At 40.7% G+C, this 22,217-nt stretch overlaps 1 protein-coding gene across 2 annotated transcripts in view; it reads left to right on the top strand.

Annotated features, from left to right (window-relative positions):
- Nucleotides 1-22,217, top strand: part of LOC134356319 (meckelin-like) — a 173,835-nt gene that overhangs the window by 137,670 nt on the left and 13,948 nt on the right. For both annotated transcript variants that reach the window (XM_063067196.1, XM_063067195.1), the window contains 5 exons: nt 1,534-1,674; nt 5,093-5,173; nt 9,043-9,159; nt 11,170-11,286; nt 13,210-13,314. In XM_063067196.1, the coding sequence (XP_062923266.1) occupies nt 1,534-1,674; nt 5,093-5,173; nt 9,043-9,159; nt 11,170-11,286; nt 13,210-13,314 (561 nt within the window). The remainder of the gene's footprint in view (nt 1-1,533; nt 1,675-5,092; nt 5,174-9,042; nt 9,160-11,169; nt 11,287-13,209; nt 13,315-22,217) is intronic.

Raw genomic sequence — 22,217 nt, 5'->3', positions numbered from 1 at the left:
GACACCAGCTGGCTGCAGGAGCTGCTGGAAGGATGTTCAATGATGTCCAGCTGCCTTAGGGGCTCCACTCTGGATTTGCTGTATCTGGGTTTACTCCCGTAGCCTTCATCTCTCCCGAGGCTGCCCACAAGGCGGGGGGCATTTTACCCATAGCTGGAGGTTTACCCAGCTTTTCTTAGATAAGGGGCCCAAAACCGCTCACAATAATTCATGCAGTCTGACCAATGCCTTACAAGGCCACAGCATCACTTTCTTGTTCTTGTATTCCAGTTCTTTGCCTTTCTTATCACTGACTCAGCCTGCAAATTATCCTTTAAGGAGGTTGATAGGTTCTTGATTAGTCAGGGTGTCAAAGGTTACGGGAAGAAGGCAGGAGAATAGTGTTGAGAGGAGTAATAAATCAGCCATGATGGAATGGTGGAGCAGCCTCGATGGGCCGAATGGCCTGATTCTGCTCCTGTGGTTTAATGGTCTTAACAATGACTGCAAATTTGGTAAATGTAATGAATTTCTAAAACAAAGTACTGCAGATATTTGGAATGAACAGATCAGGCTAGATTTGTGGAAGGAAAATTAGAGGGAACATTCTGGAAACCATTCCACATAAATAATAAAACATAAGTTCAAGTTTATTGTCAACTGACTGTACATGTTCTTCTAGACCACAGTGTGCCAAACAACATACATCACACACAGCACATAAACCAAAATATTATACTATAAATAAATTAATAAAATATCATTCAAAATGCATGTAGTAGCACAGATAAACAGTAAACAGCTCACTGTCCTATTGACGAGACCTTGGTGCTGACAGGGTATTCATTAGTCTCACAGAAGCTGTAACCCAGTCTGGCAGTCCTAGTCCAGATGTTTCTGTACCTCCTTCCTAATGGGAGTGGGTCAAAGAGATTGTGGGATGGGTGGTAGGAATCTTCAACAATGCCTTGGGCCCTTCGTTTGCAACGCTCCTGGGGTATGTCACAAATAGTGGGGGGCCTGAGACCCTTTTGATACTCTTGGCGGTACTTACTGTCCTCTGTAAGGTCTTGCGGTTTGATGTCTTGAGCTTCTGTACCACACAATCTAAGAATGTAAAAAAGTCTGTATCTGTCTTCCACATTTAGTTTAAATGATTGCATTAACCAATGGTTTGGTTAAATGCCTCAGAGTAGACAGTCTATGTGCAATGGAGACTAAAGAGGTTACAGATGTGCAATGTGGAACAACAGGAAAGCTGCTGAAGGAGCTCACCAGCATCAATGGAGAGAAGTAGACAACTGGCATTTTCTGTTGAGACCCTTCATCTGAATTGGTCTATTACACAAAGTGCAAAATCAATTTCCTACCTAGACAGTGTTTTTAAAGAATGGTAGTCACAGTAACTACCTCAGCTTTTCCCATTAAAAGCAGGGTAATTTTTCCAGAAATAAATGTAGTGTATCAAAGGTAGTTATAATTCAATATCCAGTCATTTCTTCTCTGAGAATCTTATAGAATTATCACTATATGAAGCTTTTTTTAAAATTTCAGGTTATTGGCTTAAAGAACATCGCCAGAAGAGATCTGAATTTGAATCTACACCCTGGTCCGGATGTTGATTTGGCACCCTGGAGCCCAATTCTCCGATACGGGATATCAATGTCAATGTGGCTAACAGTCAGCTTGGCTCAGGTATGGAAACTGATCTCATTGTGCTGCCAAAGGGATGACAGACACTTCTGTTGGATTAGTAAGTAAATCTTCAGATGTATTTAACCAATGGTTAATATTAGTTAGAAATTCCCATTCAAAGTCAATACATAGAGGTGTAAAGCTAGCTAGAAATTTACAATGTGGCACGCATAGCAGGGGAAGTATTTTCTTTCCGAAGGAAGAACAGAAAAAACATTTCTTTAACACCTTTCTTGACTTCAGGAGGTCTAATGTGCTTGAATATTAGAGAAATGGTTCGTTTTGTAATATTGGAAGCCAAAGTCAAAATTGAGTTTAGTGTGGTATGCATGAGTATGTGTATGCCCTAGTGCACTGAAGAACTTACAGCAGCATTACAGGTATGTACATAGCAGCATTCACAGAAAATGTAAATAAAGCATACAGTTTACACTATTTTTACGAGAAGCAAGAGAAACCAATTTTGGTGTAAAGTGGCCATAGTGTTGCTGTAATGTAAAGAACAGGAATTCAAAATCAGAATCAGCTTTAATATCACTGGCACGTGAAACTGTGTGTTAACTTTATTGCAGCAGTTCAGTGTAATACATGATAAATATAGAACAAACTCACAGTGAGTATATATATAATAAGTTAAGTTAAAATTTGTAGTGTAAAAATGAAAACAAGTAACAAATGGTGAGGTGGTGTTCACAGGTTCAGTGTCCATTCAGAACTCAGATGGCAGAGGGGAAGAAGCTGTTCCTGAGTCACTGAGTGTGTGCCTTCAGGCTTCTGTACCTCCTACCCAAATGCACTAAGACACAGTGAAAAGTTTTGCATACTGTTCATACAGATCGGATATTAGTGCTTAATAAATCGATCATGTTTTATGCCTCTTTCTTGGCTTACAAAAGAACCTTGGATCAAAAACAACAGAATCCAACAAAGGTAAAACAGTAACAATGCAGAATAAAGTTTAACAGCCACGGAGAAAGTGCAGTGAAGATAAGCAATAAGATGCAAGGTCTTATTAAAATAGAGGCTGAGGTCCAGAGTTCAATTTATTGTACTAGGGAACTATTTTGTAGTCTCATAACAGTGGGATAGAACAGATACACTCATCTCAGGCTTCCAGCCAGGTCCAGGTATTGATTATAACCGACGTTTTGGTGACAAGCTCCATCATCTTCATCAGAGTTGATGCCCGAGCATGTCTAGTCCGGTGATATTTATACCCCCATAGTCCTTCCCTCCTGATTGGTTCGTCCTCATCCAATCAGGTTTCTGCTCTTCCACCTTGCTTATGATTGAATTCCAGTTCTTACTTAGAGTGAGACCTTTGTCTTTGTTAAAATTCTTTTTCTCTAGTTTTATTTCAAAACTGGGGTAGTGGAGTAGAAGGTTACAAGAACTGAATTGTACAGGTGATTTGTTCGAGTGATGTTGTTTGGGATTTGAATATTAGTTAAAATACCTGGAAGAGCCTCCTGCTCTTAAAATACCAATGTGGACACTCTAGTGTATAGCTGAAAGGAAAATGTAGTTTTGATGTAATATGTCATTAGAAATGGGCATCTCTACCAGAACAGTTCTCCCTCAGACAATCTGAATGGATTTCTGTGTGAGACTTGAATAGTGAGCTCTGGTGAGAGTGGAACCAAGTGAGCCACTAATAACAGTCTGCTTCACCCCCTGTTTAGAGTAAGACCAAGTCAGCCACCTGTAACAGTCTCCTTCATTCTGTAGTTACCTCAGTAACCCAATGTGCAGTGTTCATTGTAACCTGATTTCACACAGAATGCCTGATTTAACACAGAGTATTGAACACTTCTTTCATGTCTGCTCCATTGTGACATTGCCTAGATTTTCTTGCTTAGTGGTTTCCATTCCAAGTACATGATTCCCAAAAGGCTAACATCAAGATCCAAGATCGTTTAATTAATTTCCAGTACACAAGTGTAAAGGAGAATGAAATAATTGTTACTCTGGATCCGATGCAGCACAAAAAAAAATCATAATAAGAAACATAATAATAATAAAATACAAAAAATATAAATACATAAGATAGCTTATTTACATAGATTTGGTTGTATGTCCTTAAAGTGACACAAGGCACAAGACTGCATGCAGAATACACAGAAATAGCAAGTTATTAGAAAAGCAAACAAAATATTAATGCTTATTGTTTGGAGTAAATGAATATAAAAGTATATTTTGGTTAGGTAGGGCATTGGTGAGATCACATTGGGAAAATTGTGTCCAAAATTGGTCTCCTTACTCTAGGAAGGATAGTAATTTATCAGGATCAGATAGGTTTAAGTTTATTAGACCAATATTTGGAACACATAAAATGCTGGAGGAACTCAGCAAGTTGGGCAGCATCTATGGAGGAGACTAAACAGTTAATGTTTCAGGCTAAGATTCATTATCAGAACTGATAGAGTCTCTGTCCAAAATCTTGGCTATATATTCCCTTTCATAAATGCTGTCTGATCTGCTGAGTTCCTCCAGCATTTTGTGTCTGTGCTGTTCAAGATTTCCGGTATCTGCAGAATATCTTGTTTTGTTGTGTTTAATACTTAGAATCGTTGGGTTATCTCGTAAGGAAAGATTGGATAAGGTAGGTTTGTATCTGTTGGATTTTAGAAGAATGAGTAGGAACGTGTAAGATCCTGTGTGGTACGTTAAGGATAAGTGGATATTGAGAAGATGTTTCCCTGTGAGTTTAGAATGAAAAGGAACTGCTTAAGTATGAGTGGTTGCCCATTTGCAACAGAAGAATCGAAATCTGTTCTTTCAGAAGGTTTTGAGCCTTCAGAACTCTTCTTCAGAGAAGTGGCAGGACCAGCTTATTTGAATATTTTAAGACCAAGGGAAATTGATTCTTGAGCGAAGGAATATCATCAATAGACTGAAGTGCAGAGCTGATTATTATATATTTATATTTATTCTTTTTTTTATTGTGTTTTTTGTGTTTTTTTGGGGGGCTGCATCAGATCTGGAGTAACAATTATTTCATTCTGCTTTACACTTGTGTGCTGGAAATGACATTAAGCAATCTTGAATCTTGGACTTTGAATAATCGATCCGCCGAGATCTTATTAAACGGTGGAACAAGTTTGAGGGATCAAGTGACTTTCTCCTGTTGCCAATCCATGAATGACACCGTGTGCTGGTGGTCCCGTAGCTATCTACTTATGTCATCCCCAGTGTGAGACATTGCACTTCCTGTTGCTAATGGAGATGTGATCATGGGGCTAGTTAGGAGAAGGCATCAGAGAGGAACTCATAGTAACCTTCTTATAATTGCTTCCTCTCTACCAGTGGAAAAGGGCATTCTACTGCTTAGTTTGATTTTTCAGTGGGAATGTTGCATGTATTCAGATCTGGGTAAACTTCATTCAGTGATAACTGAAGATGTTCTGACTACTTACAGGCACTCTTCTTCATTGGGATCTATGAACGCTTTGTTGAAGACAAGATAAGGCAATTCGTAGACTTGTGCTCCTTAAGCAATGTGAGTAACTTGTGTGTATTGCTTCTCTGGCTACCCTGTACGCAGACCAAGTTCAAGTTTATTTTCATTCAACCATGCACACCTGTACAGCTAAACAAAACATTATTCTTCTGGGGCCAAGGTGCAAAACAGAGTACATATAGTCAGACACAGCACATATATTGCAGGTCGGTGGGACTAGGTGAGAGTAAGAGTTCGGCATGGATTAGAAGGGCCGAGATGGCCTATTTCCGTGCTGTAATTGTTATATGGTTATATGTTATATGGTTATATATAATTATGATAAGACTCAATACAGAACGAGTTAATGCAAGCAGGGTTTTTCCACTGAGATTGGGTGGGACTACAACTAGATATCATGGGTTAAGGGTGAAAGGTGAAAAGTTTAAGGGGAATATGAGGGGAAACTTCTTCAATCAGAGGGTCATGAGAGTGTGGAAACAGCTGCCAGTGCAAGTGGTGCATGCGAACTTGATTTCAACATTTAAGAGAAGTTTGGATAGGTACATCGATGGTAGGGGTATGGAGGGCTATGGCCCCAGTGCAGGTCAATGGGAGTAGACAGTTTAAGTGGTTTGGCATGGGCTAGATGGGCTGAAGGGCCTGTTTCTGTGCTGTACTTCTCTATGACTCGATGATGCTAAGTCCCTGGGTGGCATGGCCTGAGGATTGAAAGCGCAAGGGATGTTGTTCTGAAGCCAGTTTTCTGTAAGACAAAGCATGCAGTAATTCCTCATTTCGCGCTGAGTCAGTTGCAGATGAAGGTAATCCGGTTTGTTTTTAAAGGAGCGAACATTGGAGAGCAGTATTGACAGGAGAGCTAGACTGCAGTAATATAGCACAGTTTTCAGCACACTCTCTCACACTGCTTCTGGGGCCTCCTCCCTTGGTAACAGGTGGCGCTGCACAATGAGGCCCTGGAGAAGCTGGTCTGTGCAACAACCCATGGCTATGCAACTCCTCTGCTGTCAGCCTTGGTAATGAACTGGGCTTACTGTATATTGTATTATTAATATCCAACAGGGTCTAGCGATCACAAGAAAAACGAATGACAAACATTTGCGCCATTTGTTGGACTGGGCAGGCCGCAGCAACTGAGAGTCACTAAAGAAGAACCCCTCTTGTTACCATGTGGCATAGACCCTTCACCTCGAGATTCTTGAGGCCCAGTGTATGCACTTGTCTGAATCAGCTTTGTACACTTGGGGTTCTTAGTGAGCACCGAAGGACATTAGATGAGCAGAGACATTCATTCAACCTTTCTCATTCATAAATGAGAGGAAGATTAGGGATCAGAATGCAGTATCCAAACAATGGGAAGAGGTGCTCCCGATGCGGCCTCCTCTACATCGGTGAGACCTGTCGTAAGTTGGGGGACGGCTTCATTGAGCACCTCTGCACCATCCGCCACAAGTGGGACTTCCCACTGGCCAAACATTTTAACTCTGGTTCCCATTCCCATTTCGATGTGTTGGTCCTTGGCCTCTTGTGCCAAGATGAGGGTGGACGGGCAACACCTTATATTGCATCTGGGTAGCCTCCTGCCTGATGAAATTAATATCAACTTCTGCTTCAGGTAAACAAATTCCCGCACCCCCCCACTTCCCCTATTCCCTACTCAGACCTTTTACCTCTTCTCACCTGCCTAATACATCCCCCAGGGCCCCCCCCCTTCCGTTCCTCCTCTGGTACACTCTCCTCTCCTATCAGATTCTTTCTTCTCCAGCCCTGGACCTTTCCCACACACCTGTCTTCACCTATCACCTACTAACTATCCTCCGTCCGCTCCCCCCACCTCCTTATTCTGTTGTCTTTCCCCTTCTTTCCAGTCCTGATGAAGGGTCTCGGCCTGAAGCGTCGACTATTCATTCATTTCCATAGGTGCTGCCTGACCTGCTGAGTTCCTCCCACAGTTTGTGTGCGTTGCAATGGGAAGAGGGGTTGGGATATAGAGCAGTGGCTGGAAATCATTACAGCAGTTGGCTTGGTGTTGGGCAGTGGACTGAGTATTCGGAATAGGCTTTGCACTGAGGAGTAAAGTTGGCAAACTGGGGTTGGATTGGTAGTCCAAAGATACAACAACTGGGCAGAATTAGAATCATTTATTATTACTGACATACTGTATGCCGTGATTTTATTGTCTTGCAGTAGACATAAGGATTTTTTTGTAAAGTACCATCAATAAATAAATAAATAGTGTGAAAGAGGAATAGTGAGGTGGTGCTCATGGACGGTCAGAAATCTGACGGCAGAGAGGAAGAAGCTGATCCTAAAACAATGAGTGTGAGTCTTCAATCTCTTGTACCCCCTCCTTGATGTTAGTAATGAGAAGAACACCTTGCTCAGATGGTGAAGGTTCTTAGTAATGGATGCTACCTTCTTGAGGGACAATCTGTTGAAGATGGCCTTGATGGTGGTGAGGCTTGTGCCCGTCTGGAGGGTATTCAGATGAGAATTGCTGGTCAGGATTAGCTTGTGACGCCAGGTATGCAGTTGGGTGGTAGTTGTCATGGGAGAAGTCAGTTATCAGGAGAGATCTGTTCAGTAGCATGATGGGCTGTATGTGAAGAGCAAACTTGGGGATCTGGGTGTCACACTGGGGCAAGGACACTGTGTCAGCCCTTGGAGAGATTGTGAGTCCCTACCTTAAAGGGAGTGTCATTCAGTAGGTTCCACACATAGTCTTGGGAGTACTTAACTCTCCCTTAAGTTACACAGACTGAGATCTTGCAGACCCTGACCTGGAGTTACACGCAGACTTCAGTTCTTTGCGGGAATGGGACCCGTTCTTGGGGTTTCAGGACCGGCTGTTGTTGTTTGGCACGCCAAGGGTTCGGCCTGAGAGTCCGGCTCGTATTTAGAAGCCTAAGATCTTGGGGCCCTGGAAACGGGCGGATCGAGGGTCAGTGTCACAGCAGGAGACTCGTGTGTCATTGGGGAGGCCAGAAATCTTTCGCTGTTGGCCCAAAGACCCGAGATCTTTGCGATCTTCAGGCGCAGAGCTCGTAAAAAGCAACGAAACAGACTTCTTAACATCGTAAACCAGCAGGTTGTTGTTATGTCTCCCGCTCACTGTGAAAATGGGGGACACCTCCCTCTCCCTTATTAGGGAGAGACAGAGAACCTGTGGTTTGTCGAATGCTGAATGAAATGCGGTAGTCTTTGGGGTAACTCCAAGTCTGTGTCTTGGCTATCGCCTAGCTAACACTTGTGCTCGGTAGTGGGTGCGCTTTTTTTTGCGGGGGGGTTTGTTGCCTTGCTTACGCACGGGAGGGGGGAGCTGGGGGGGGACTTTGGGGTTCTCGTGTTTAACTGTCGTTCATTCTTTGGGGCACCTGTTTTCGTGGATGTTTGCGAAGAAAAAGCATTTCGGGATGTATATTGTGTACATTTCTCTGACATTAAATTGGACCTTTAAACCTTTGAAAGCCTGCCTCAGCATAGGTGGCCTGCAGTCAGCGTGGGCAATGAATGCACTGATGTAAAGAAAAATTGCACCATTGTGCAGTGCGCACGTGCACCATTGAAAAGCATTGTACATGCCTAAAGCCACCTGGACAAGGGACGCACGGGGAACCCAGTATGAAGATTCACAGGGTTTGTAAAACACATAGGCATAAACCATATTATTTCACTTTTCACGGATTTGGTTCATGTGGCCATAGCAATGTGGGAATAAATGTTCCAATATCTGGCCATCTTCTTTTCCTATAGAAACTTCCTTAACTCACTGCAGTAATCCTCACAAAAGCTGGTGACCCTTTTTCCCCCCGAGTTTCACTGTAAAATAGAGATAATAGAAATAACAGCACCTTTTTCTTTTTCTGTCTGTCTACAAAGTATTCATAGTTCTTTTACATTGCTCACAGGTATCGGTTTTGGTCTTGCTGCATAGGTGTTACGGTTTCTACATCCATGGACGATCAGTGCACGGTCAAGCTGACATTAATATGGAGACAATGTATCTCAACCTTAAGAAAGAAGAGGTACTCAGCTGATTCATTTTCTCATGTCTGGGGTAGCTTTATCTTGAAAGCGAATATAATTTGCCCCCACCCAAGAACCAATAAAATTGGAAGAGGATTATTTTGTGTGACCTTTCATTCAGTAATATTTTAGCTTCTCCTTTGTCTGAAGTCCACTTTCCCATGAATTCACCTTATATCCTGATTGATTTAGTTCAGTAATCTACGAATCCCATATTTGAATATTTGTGATAACTGAACAGTAATTGTGCGATCATTCGTTGAGTATGATTTTCTCCTAAGGGGTTATTTCCTTAATGGAAAATGCCTGCTTGTGACTTTGTTTAACGTAGAGGGGCTGTTGCACAAGCAGCCACTACATGGCCTTTGACAGATCAGGGTCGGGGTCCCCTGGTATGACATGCAGGACGATTGGAGACCTTTCATTGCTGCAGCCTTCCTCCGCCTTCACTGCTGTTGTGATGTGTCATCATCTTCCGCCAGCTCCAGCGTCAGATCACTCTTTGTCTGGAACCTCACCCTTGACCTTATCGCCATGGGCGACCCTACCAGGAGTTAAGCTCCAGGTGGCATCGCTCTTGGGATCTCAGGATCTCACAAGCCTCTCCACCCGGACAAATGAAATGAAATATCTTTATTGTCATTGCATAGTACAATTTGTCATGCACCAATACAGCGAAAATGAGTTTGCAACTCCCATACTCAATGCTATAAAACAACAAAGAAAATAAATAAACAATAAATAAAATCAAATAACCAGCCAGTACAACCATAAAACCAGTATTAAAGTAACAATATAACTAATTTATGGATGATGCTTGATCGATTGGTTCGGAGCAATTATAGCTCTGGGGAAAAGCTATTTTTCTGTCTGGAAGTGCGGGCATAGAAAATCTTATAATGCCTGCCAGATGGAAGAAGTTCAGACAGATGATTGCATGGGTGTGTATTGTCCTTACAGATGCTTGTAGCTTTCCTTAGGCAGCAAGAGCTATAGGGTCCCCTAGGGCTGGGAGCTGTGTCCCGATGATCTTCTGTACACTAGAGACGACCTGCTGAAGTGCCTTCCTATCAGCTGTTGTACAACTGGGATAGTGGAGGCAGACAGCTGAACAGCAGCACAGTGGCTCAGCTAGTAGAGCCGCTGCCTCACAGTACAGAGACCCGGGTCCAAGCCTGACCTAGGGTGCTCTGCGTAGACTGTTGGTGTTTTTTTCCCAGATACTCCGGTTTCCTGCCGTACTCCAGGGGCACGTGGGCCAGCAGTTTATTTGGTTATAGAAAATTGCCTCTAACGTGTAGGTTCGTGGTTGAGTGTCGGGAGAATGAGATTAATATAGGATTAGAGAAACAGGACATTTGCCATGGACACAGTGCCTGGTTCAGTGCTGCATCTCTCTACGATTCTGTGATCAACTTCCCACTGCATCAGAATTCCTGACGCACGATACTTGTGAGGAAAGAAATTTCTCCTCATTTTGGTCCTATAAGGAGAAGTCTTTGTCCTGTAACTATGATATGCAGGTATTTCCTTGGCAAATGGGGCAGATCTCTTAACTGGAGGTGGTTGACTGAAGACACAAGAGATTCTGCAGATTTTGGACATCCTAAGCAACACACACAAGTTGTCTGAGTTCCTTCCGCATCTGGTGGCAGTGGGTTCAGGAGTGTTCGGCCAATAGGATGGAGGAAAATGAACACCTTGACTCACCTGTGTATGAACAATTTTTTTTGTATTCAAGGGTCAAAATTTGGACTAGCTTTATTCTAGATATTTGCTCTTTTCAGCCAGAGTTTTCTCTGTTTGCTGTATAAAGCGTAACTGGCTGTCGCAGGGTCTGAAATAGGAAGATCTACACTAATCGGAGATGCCAGTGAACACAAACAAGGAGTAAAAGTGATAGAAACAATGACGTTGTGAGGGAAGGGACAACAGCAGATGGAAATCAGGATGATGAGGGCTCTGAATTAACTTACTGACATTCTTTAACCTTTCCCTTTTTCCAACAGGATAATCTTTGTGCGATGAGAGGCCTTGAGCCCAACATGGAGATCCAGACCTTTGAAGTCCTAATTTCTAGCAAGGTCAGACAACAATATGACAGGATACTATCACCATTGAATGAGGTACTTGTTTTTCTTTTCTGTTGACCTGTTATCATTTTATTGTAAAGATTGCTTCATTTTTAAAAAATGAACTATTAATCTCCAGTCTTGCTGAGAAAGTTGTTGATATTTTTGGGGGAGTGTTTTTAGTTCTATGTGTAGTCAGCCTCCGTTTGTTTAGCTGTTTACAATGTAGGTGCTAGAATTCTACCCCCACCCTCATCTCTTCCATGTCCCCCTCTTCTCCATTTGGATCCACCTACAAACCTACCCCTTTATCCAAGCCTCTAAAACCTCTTCCTTGTTCTTGCCGAATAAACCTTCTTTGAAGCAAAGTGCCACACACAAAATGCTGGAGGAACTCAGCAGGCCAGGCAGTGTCCACAGAGAAGAGTACGGTTTCAAACTGAGATGCTTCATCGGGACTGTTTATTCCTCTCCATGGTTGCTGCCTGACCTGCTGAGTTCCTTCAGCATTTTGTGTGCATTGCTATGGATTTCCAGCATCTGGAATATCTCTTGTATTTATGATTTTGGTAGCCGGAGACACAACAAAAGCAGGATTTATGTCAGCTTCTTGCAGTCTTCGCAGTTGAGATGGGTGTGCTAACAAAACGGTTAGTCCAGGTCATGACAGCAGGACAAGTTTATACAGCTTAAGGTGCTGTTAACGAGGGTTAAAGGGAACTTTGCAGGAGAACTGAGGGATTGAAAAGAATCTTAGAAATGGGGGAATAACTGAAAAGAATTTTGGATTGTGCAAAGATAAACAAGGTTTTGTATGCTATTACAGTTGAACTTTGAATTCTGACTAATCATTTGGTGTCTAGGTAATCACAGATTTCGTCTGGACTGTATGGTTCTGGCAGAAAATCAATGGTTCAAGTTCAAGTTTAATATCATTCAAACCATACACATGTATTCTGCAAAACAAAACATCATTCCCCTGGGACCAGGAGGCAACATTTCTGTACCCTCAGATGCAGCTGACCTGCTGAGTTTTTCCAGCATTTTTTTTTCTTTTATTTATATTCCATTTTCTTCTTATGCTTAATTTCCATGCAGCAAATATAACAGACTGTAAATTATTCCCAGTCATACACCGTGATTCTTGTGTTAAAGCTTTCTCCTCTGCCTCTGGAATTGATTCCACTCTGGAGCCAACATAAAGCACCCACATTCCTCCTCCCAATTACCTCCCACTTACGTACATACAATATATCTATGTATACACGATCACACTCAACAGTTACCTGCACATTGTGTTTTATAGGATTGATTTTATATTTATATTTATTGGGTGTGTACCGTATTTTTCTGCTGCATCAGATGCTGAGTAGCAATCGTTCTGTTCTCCTTTACATTCATGCCCTGAAGAATGGCGATAAACTATCTTGAATCTTCAGTGGTGACATTCTGCAGGTGTGATTATTGCTTACTGCCCATTACACCGCTTGCCGTTAGGGCAGCAGTGAAGGTCCTCCATACCTGTCTGTCCTTGGCCACTCAGATATAGAAGGATTCTTCATTGCTGTTTCCAGAACAGTTTTGTTTTACTAGTGGGGCTTGCTAGCCCTGAGCTGAACCCCCAAATCTAGAGGGCTGGTGGACCATTCTTAGTCTGGCCTCTGCCCTTTCACCTATGTGACGTGGGTGACCCTACCAAGAGGCAAAGCATAAATCCAGCCAACATAACTCTCTGGGTCATTGAGGCACACAAGCCTCCAAACCGTAAGACGACGTTGTGGTCCTCTTGTAGGAGATGTGATTACACAATATGTGGAGTTTAATGTAGTTGACTGGGTTAGGGTTTTGGGCAAACTTTTTTTTGTTTGTGCATTGGACTCTGTCATACAACGACAGAGGCTCGAAACATATGGCTGAACTTGATCTTGAAGTGGAACCCTTTGATCACTTCTTCATTCATGTTGTTTATCCTTAAAGGTGGCGAGGAGGAGTCATGCCAGGCCTCTGGATTCCCCCACTCTGCAGCGGAACCTGAAGGCATACTTCACAATGAACAAGTTCCTTTCATCCTTTCTGGAACATGTGAGCTGGCACTTCCTACTTCGTTTGTTGCATGATATTGCTAAATAGCGTATCTTGTAGTGGTTGCCAGTGTTAAAAATGATCTTTAGAGGTTAATTGATATTTCTGAGTGGGTTGTGTGAAACTTGGACAGAAACCCACTGTCAGGGCACCAATAAAGGCCAATGACCCTACCTACCTGTGATGCCACTTTCAAAGAATTATGGATCTGTATTCCCAGATCCCTCTGTTCCATCATTCCCCTGGAAGTCGTACGCTGGGTTGTTCTCCCAAAGTGCAACACCTCACACTTGTCAGCATTAAGTTCCATCTGCCATTTTTCAGCCCATTTTTCCAGCTGGCCCACATTCTGCTGCAACTGTGATAGTCTTCCTCGCGGTACACTACATCCCCAATCCTGGTGTCTTCTGCAAATCTGCTGATCCAGTTATCACATTTTCACCCAGATCATTGATATAGATGACAAACAACAATGGACCCAGCAGTACACCACCAGTCACAGGCCTCCAGTCAGAGGCAACTCATTGCCCCTCTTATCCCATTGTCAGCTATCACAACTGTCTATGTGGTAAATTTTAAAACTTCCCTGAATGCAATAAAACATATTTCCATGCTCTGACCAACAAGGCTAGCATTGAATAAACACTCCTGTACCTAATGAAGGGGCTGCTGAATGTAGCCCATCCACTGCAAAATTTGATATGTTGTGCATTCAGACCTGTGGTTATATGAGTTATTGCCACCTTCCTGTCAACTTGAACCAGTCTGGCTATTCTCCTCTGGGCTCTCTCATTAACAAAGTGTTTTCGCCCAGAGAACTGCCACTAACGAGTTTTTTTTTTTTTCGTTTTTCACACTATTCTCTGTAAACTCTGGAGACTGCTGTGCATGAAAATCCAGGAGGTCAATAGTTTCTGAGGTACTCAAACCACCCTGCCTGGCACTAACAACCTTTCCATAGTCAAAGTCACTTAGATCCCATTTCTTCTCCACATTGACGTTTGGTCTGAACAACAACTGTGCCTCTTGATCACATCTGCATGCTTTTACCCAATGAGTAGCTGTCACATAATTGGCTGATTAGATATTTGTATTAACGAGCAGGTGTACAGGTACACCTAATAAAGTGACCATTCCATGTACTTTGCTGTAATTCTACAGTTCCTTCTCTTGTCTCTTTCAAGGATGTGCAATACATTTTATCCCAGCTTGGTGAGCTCTCCACTTTTAAAGAAGCTATTAATGTCGCCTCTGACTGTAAACGTATCACTTCCAACACATTGCATTCTTTCTCCATAATATCAATACCTCCCTTGAAGGCACATGTGAAGAATCCAACACTTTACATGTCTTCTTCCACTCAGTCTGCTGTTTGGTCTCTCAGAGGACCCACTCCTTCCTTTCCCATCCTTTCTTCTTCCCATTTTTCTCAAACACCCTGAGGCTTTCTTTGAGTTTATCTGCCAGTACATTTACTTGCACTCTCTTAATGTTACTAGATTCCTTTTATACTTTCATCCCTGCACCTCCCAGACTGCTTCAGGCATGTTTGCGATGTAGAGTTCTCCATAATCACATTTAACCTTCCCTCTTTCGTCATATCCTTCATTTCATGTTTCCCAGCATTGCTGAGAGTGGAGGATAGGGAGCCTTTTCTTGTAACTAATACAGTTTTGTTCCGAATCTTCACCATGCTCCCTTTGAAAGGTCTTCCACTGCTCTGGCACTGATTTGCTTTCAAGTAGCTGTTTCCAATCTCTGTTGCTATTCATATCTTATCCCACTAACGCTGGCCTTACTGCAGTTCAGAACTGTTAACTCCCAGCCTGTCTTTGTCCTGTTTTCATAGCCACAATAAACAGTGGGAGGGAAACATACTTACAGCAGAGAGACCAGTGGTGAGATGATTGATTGGAAATGTGTTTTCAATATTTTGCATGACAGCAACTATGACCCTGATGAAGCTGGCTGCTGAGTTTTGAAAGCAAAAAATTGTAGCTTGCTTTTAACAGCTGACATTTGTTTATGATGAGAGCAGTTCAGATGAGACACTCAGAGCTCAAAGTAAATTTATTATCAAAGTACATATATATTCACCATATACTACTGTGCAATTCATTTCCTTGTGGGCATTCAGAATAAATACCAAGAAGCACCATAGAATCAATGAAAAAATGCACACAACAAGACGGGCAAAGAACCCATATGCAAAAGACAACAAACTGTGCTAATTCAAAACAATAATAACACATAAATAAGCAATAAATATTGAGAACATAAGATGAAGAGCTTTGAAAGGGAATCCGTAGGCTGTGGGAATAGTTGAGTGATGGGACAAGTGAAGTTGAGTAAAGTTATCCCCTGTGGTTCAAGAGCCTGATGGTTGAGAGGTGATGACTTTTCCTGAATCTGGACATGTGCGCACAGACAGAGATGTGCACATCATGTGTACACACAGAAACAGTACGTGTGTGAGTACAATGCAATTTGTGCGTAGACTGTTTCTGGGAGGGCGGGTATGTGTGCACAGGGACACAAGCACATAGATTAATGTATAAGGCCAGACAAAATACGCACGCACAAACAGACACTCCTGTTTTCCCACTTCCGTGCTGTCCCACTTGCTCCCTCTCTTCCATCTCCCTCTCTCCTTCCTACCCCCTCCATTCCCTCTTGCTCTTACTCGCACTCTTGTTGCCTCGTTCACTCTCTCACTGTCTCTGTTTCTCAGGCCATTAAGTTCCTTTTTTTGGCTGCTCTTACTTTTCAGTGTGAACGGTGCTTGTAGGAAACAGTCTATAGTATACGTTTGCTTCCAGTCAATCTTGTTGGCTAGAACTGCTATTCTTTTAAATAGCATTTTATTAACATTACGTTTGTGTCTATGTCCACTGTCAGTTTTAAGTTATTGCTTTCCCTGAACTCCTCGTGTTCTCTGTATCCTGTCTCCCAGTTATTTGAAGTTATCGCGAGGACTTGGGTGAAGGCAGTGCTGTCATCCCCCTTCTTAGCCTCAGAATGTACTTTAGCACTTCGTGATTTTTGCAAGATGTTGTCTGGTATTAACCGTGATGAGCAGCAACAAGAACTCGTGTGTTTTCTGTTGTCTTAGTCACACTTACGAGAATTTGGGGACCAGGATTCTAAATAAATGGCCAGATTTACAAAATGTGCCTAGGTTGACATAACACACCATTACTCGTGACTAAAGAACTTCTATGTCATGGACTCATGGGAAAAGGCTCTTTGGCACTTATGCATCCATGCCAATCAAGGTGTATGTTCAAGCAGATACCATTTCCCAGAACTTGGCCCATATCTTTCTAAACTCTAGTCATCCATTTAGCTGTCCACATGCTCCTTAAAGATATCTATGTCCTCTACTTAATTATAGAGCACCTTATCAATTCTTTCCAAGTGTAGTTATGCTGTTCATTTTACTCAGTGCTACATTGATCCACTTTTTTGTTCTCCCATCTCTGTGAAATGAGAGATCTAGAAATGTTTATAGTCAAAATATAACTGTATAAGGAATGATAATGAAAAAGGTAGGGGTTACAACAAGAAGGAGATGGCTGTTGGAAGCCACTGTTTTTTTAATACTTTATATGAGATAAATTAATGTAACATGGCTGATGACTAGCTTAAGTAGGCTTCTTGGTCGTCATGGATGACTTAGGCCCAATGGCCTGTTTCTGTGTTGTATTACTCTATGACCTACCAGCTCGGTAAGGAACCAGTGAGGTTGAAATTCCACGCCTTTCAAAATGCTCGTGCTGAAATCCAAGCCTTTGATAATTGTTTGAGTTTGTGAACAATACTTTGATAATTGTTTGAGTTTGCACGGGTCAATTTCCTCCTGTGCAGATGTGATATTACAGGAAGGGAAACAAAGATTTACTTGTCTGTAAAGCAGATGTGAAAGGACTTCCTTGCAGTTTCTTGAAAAGAGCCCCATCTTCCTGTTGACTGGGTCCAATCTTTCCTCAGCCATAAACCAATCAGTTAGTTACGTACCTCATCACTGTTATGGGGTTTCCCACAGGACATGGGACTTTCTTGTTAGGTTTGAACTGCGGGGACTTCCGGTAGCGCTCATGGAGTGAAGTCGCGTTCTTGACTCGCTCCATTACCTCTGAGTTTTTTTTCTCTATGGTCAGCTATACTTTAATTAACCATTAAGGCATCAACTCTTACAATACTTTGAATTAAACTGAATTCTCCGACAACTGGATGGAACTTAGATCTGCTATGTCTAAGAACGAGAAAGACGGCAAGGATGGTAAACCTCCGGTTAAACCGAAAGCTACGGATCTCCCTCCGACTGAATCACCGGTGACTTTGAAAGCGATATCGGAGTTAATTCAGAGGGAAATTTCAACCTCTGTTAGGGAGATGATTCGTACGGAAATTGCAGGCTTTGTTAAAGACCTGATTCATACGGAAATCTCAACTAATTTCCAGAAAATTGCCGATTTAATTGATAAGATGCAAACATGTATTGCGGAACATCAGTCGGCTATATCTGATCTTCAAAAATTCGCGCAACAAAGTGAGCTTAAGATGGGGAAAATCGAAGAAACAATTAATGTAATGAAGAAGAAACTTGACTTTTTGACTTTTAAAAACTCTGACTTGGAATCTAGAATGCGACGGCAGAATTTACGAATGATTGGCGTGAGGGAAGCCGTTGAAGGTAACAACCCCATGAAATATTTCTCCCAACTTTTAAAAGATGCATTCCCTACTGTATTTCCTGACCAACCACCGCTACTGGATCGTGTTCACAGAATCCCATCATACTCGTCTAGGTCAGATAGACCTAGGCATGTTATCTTACGTTTTCATTACTTTCAAGACAAGGAGAGACTGTTTCGATTCGCTCGATCTAAAGGTTTCATTGATTTTTCGGATCTTAAGTTCCGATTCGTGGAAGATTTCAGTAAACCAATCTGGGACCAACGGGTCCGTTACAGATCCGTGATGTCGGAATTCTATAAGAGGGATTTAAGACCAGCGCTGCTGTACCCTGCACGTCTAAGGATTCGCATGTCAGATGGAGCCCTTCGTTTTTTTGATTCTCCATCGGATGCCCAGAGTTATCTGGATCAACTTTCATCTCCAACATCTTAATTGCTTTCTTTTTAATTTTCTCCGTCGATCGGAGGCTGTGAATTGGTTGGTTTTAACTTTTCTGTGCCCTATTTGGGCAGAAAAGTTTACTTTCGATTTCTTAATATGGCTACTAAACTTTCTTTTTAACTGCGTCATTTCTTTCTTTTCCCAGGGGATTCTGGGTGGTTACTTCCCTTTTGTCATCTTACGTATTTCCTGTGCGGCCTTAAATTTTGTAGTTTTTGTTTAAATTTTATTCTGTTTTGCTTTTTATAATCACTTTATGTTAATAATCCTATTTTTTTTGTTGCTGTGTCTATTCATGAGTTTGAGGTTTATTGTGGTTTTTTTTAATATATATTTTCCGGCTTTTGTTCTGTTCTGTGTGTATTCTAATTGAGCTAACTTTTTTTTACTTATTTTTTTACTGTTTTACAATTAGCTGATCCTTTTCATATTTATACCTTTTTTTTAGGGAGCGTATACCGGAAGTCATGGGGGTAGTTTTAGCGCTTGCTTCTTTCTGGCGGGTCTGCTTTAGATTTTGCCTTGGGATCTTGGGTTGGGGGGTGGCGGGAGGGGCTTCACGTTTTAGTTTGTTTTTCTTTGGGCTATATACATTATTGAAGTACTGGTTGCGTCCTTTTCCCCGGTATCTTTTGTATGTTCTGTTTCCTCTCCGGGTTTGTGGGTCGCGCCTATTGTCAATCCTCCTTGTTGTGGGTTGACTTTAGGATTTATGGAGTCTATTATTAATTTTGTCTCCTGGAATACTAATGGTCTTAATCATCCTATTAAAAGAAAAAAAGTTTTTAAAGTGTTCCGGAGACTTAAAGCACAAATTTTATTTTTACAAGAGACCCATGTACGGAGGGGGGACAGACTACGTTTTTTCAAATTCTGGAAGGGCCAACAATTTCATTCGAACTCCAATGCTAAGATTCGAGGCGTCTCTATTTTTATAGATTCCTCAGTTACTTTTATACAACAGGATATTATCTCTGATCCGAATGGTAGATTTTTATTGGTTAGTGGTTTACTATTTAATAAAAAAGTAGTTTTGGTTAATGTTTATGCTCCTAATATGGATTGTCCGGAATTTTATAAATCATTGTTTGATCAGTTTCCGAATTTGAACGAGTTTTCATTGATTTGGGGCGGAGATCTTAATACCTGTTTATCTCCAGCTTTGGACCGTTCGGCTCCTTTACGGACTTTACCTAATAAATCTGCAAATTTGATTAATTTTTTCCTTTCTGATTCTGGGTCGACGGATATTTGGCGTTTTCTGCATCCTCAGGAAAAAGATTTTTCTTTTTTTTCACATGTTCATCATTCCTATTCAAGAATTGATTATTTTTTTATTGATTCTCGTCTCATTCCTTCAGTGATTAAATGTGATTATGATTCTATAACCATTTCGGATCATGCTCCACTTAAGCTTTCTATTAAAATTATGGCCAATATACCAAACAATAGACAATGGCGTTTTAATTCGCTGTTGCTTCAGGACTCGGACTTTGTTAATTTTATGAATGAACAGATTGAGCTTTTTTTTATAATTAACCATACAGAAGATATTTCGGTTAACACTCTTTGGGACACTTTTAAAGCCTATATTCGGGGTCAGATTATTTCGTATTCCGTTGCTTTGAGGAAGAAACAGAAGCAGGAGGAGATGGCAATTGTGGACAAGATTAAAGAAATTGATAAGAAATATGTTATGGCTCCTTCTGAGGAGCTATACAAACAAAGAACTGAACTCCAAATGGAACACAGTTTACTACTCTCGTCCTCGATTGTAAACCAATTAAAGAAAACAAGAAGTGATTTTTATGTTCACAGTGATAAAATTGGCAAGTTGCTGGCTAATCAATTGAAATCTAATTATGTTAAATCTCAAATCAATCAGATTTATAACCAAAATGATCGGTTGATATTGGATCATGTGGGGATTAATCAAACCTTTTGTGATTTTTATTCTTCTTTATATCAATCGGAGTCTCCTCGAGATTCTAAATATATGAATGATTTTTTAGATAAGTTAGACTTTCCTCAGATTTCACAGGATATGTCTTCTTTATTAGATACTTCCATTACAATGGATGAGATTAAGAATGTTATTTTTTCTATGAATCTGGGGAAAGCTCCTGGCCCTGATGGGTTTACCGTTGAATTTTATAAATGTTTTGCTTCTTTATTGATTCCTTGGCTCTATAAGGTTTTTGAGGCTTCTTTGAAACTTGGTAAACTTCCGGAATCTTTTAATAGAGCATCAATTTCTTTAATACTAAAGAAGGATAAAGACCCTGCTCAATGTGCATCTTATAGACCAATATCTTTATTAAATGTTGATTCTAAAGTTTTTTCTAAGTTATTAGCAAATAGACTAGAAAAAGTACTTCCTTCTATTATTTCGGAAGACCAAACGGGTTTTATTAAAGGTCGTTACTCTTTTTATAATATTCGTACATTGTTAAATATCGTTTATACTCCCTCACAAAATGTTCCTGAGTGTGTTATTTCTTTAGATGCCGAGAAAGCTTTTGATAGAGTAGAATGGCCTTATTTATTTAAGGTGCTTGAAATGTTTAATTTTAGCCTGAAATTTATATCCTGGATTAAACTGTTATATCACTCCCCTGTAGCCTCGGTTCGTACTAACTCTTTAAACTCACCTTTTTTTCCTCTCTTTCGTGGTACTCGACAAGGCTGTCCTCTTAGTCCCCTATTATTTGATATTGCATTAGAACCTCTTGCAATTGCTATTCGAGAATCTTCAAATATTACTGGGATAACTCGGGGATTAAAGTCCCATAAATTATCACTCTATGCTGATGATTTACTTTTATATATTTCTAATCCTGAGAGATCTATTCCTGCTGTTTTAGAGTTATTAGCACAATTTGGTCTTTTCTCAGGTTATAAATTAAATCTTAGTAAGAGTGAACTTTTTCCGATTAATAAACATCTTCCCTTATATTATAAATTTCCATTTAAATTGATTAATAATTACCTTTCATATCTTGGGATTAAAATTACTTGTAAACATAAAGATTTATTTAAGACTAACTTTTTACCATTAATAGACCATATTACTCAACTTTCATCTAAATGGTTTCCTTTATATTTAACTTTGATTGGTCGTATTAATGCAGTTAAGATGTTTTTTTTGCCAAAATTTTTATATGTGTTTCAGGCATTACCAATTTTCGTTCCTAAATCTTTTTTTGATAAAGTCGACTCTAAAATTTCTTCATTTATTTGGCAGAATAAGAATCCGAGACTGGGTAAAATACATTTACAGAAAGCTAAGAGAGATGGAGGTTTAGCATTACCTAACTTTAGATTTTATTATTGGGCTATTAATATTCGACATATGAAATTTTGGTTACTTGACCGGGATATACTATCTATTCCTAAATGGGTAGCATTGGAATTACAATCTGTTCAGGGTTATACACTTGGTTCTATTTTAGGTTCATCTCTTCCTTTTGATTCGAAACGCCTTAAGCAGGTCTCTAACCCGATCGTTAAATATGCTTTGCGTATTTGGTTTCAATTCAGAAAATTTTTTGATCTTAATCAATTCGGGTTAGCGATTCCTATTTTAGGTAACATATTTTTTCCTCCCTCTTTTACGGATCGCGCTTTTCAAACTTGGAAGACTAAGGGTATTTTACGGTTTTTGGATTTATTTTTAGATGGTTCCCTTATGTCTTTTGAACAATTATCTAATAAATATAACCTATCAAGAATACATTTTTTTAGATATTTACAAGTTAGAA

Source organism: Mobula hypostoma, chromosome 14 (genome assembly GCF_963921235.1).
Source record: "Mobula hypostoma chromosome 14, sMobHyp1.1, whole genome shotgun sequence".
Taxonomy (NCBI): Eukaryota; Metazoa; Chordata; class Chondrichthyes; order Myliobatiformes; family Myliobatidae; genus Mobula; species Mobula hypostoma.
The sequence above is the reverse complement of the archived record's forward strand: the minus strand, read 5'-3'. Positions and strand labels throughout refer to the sequence as shown.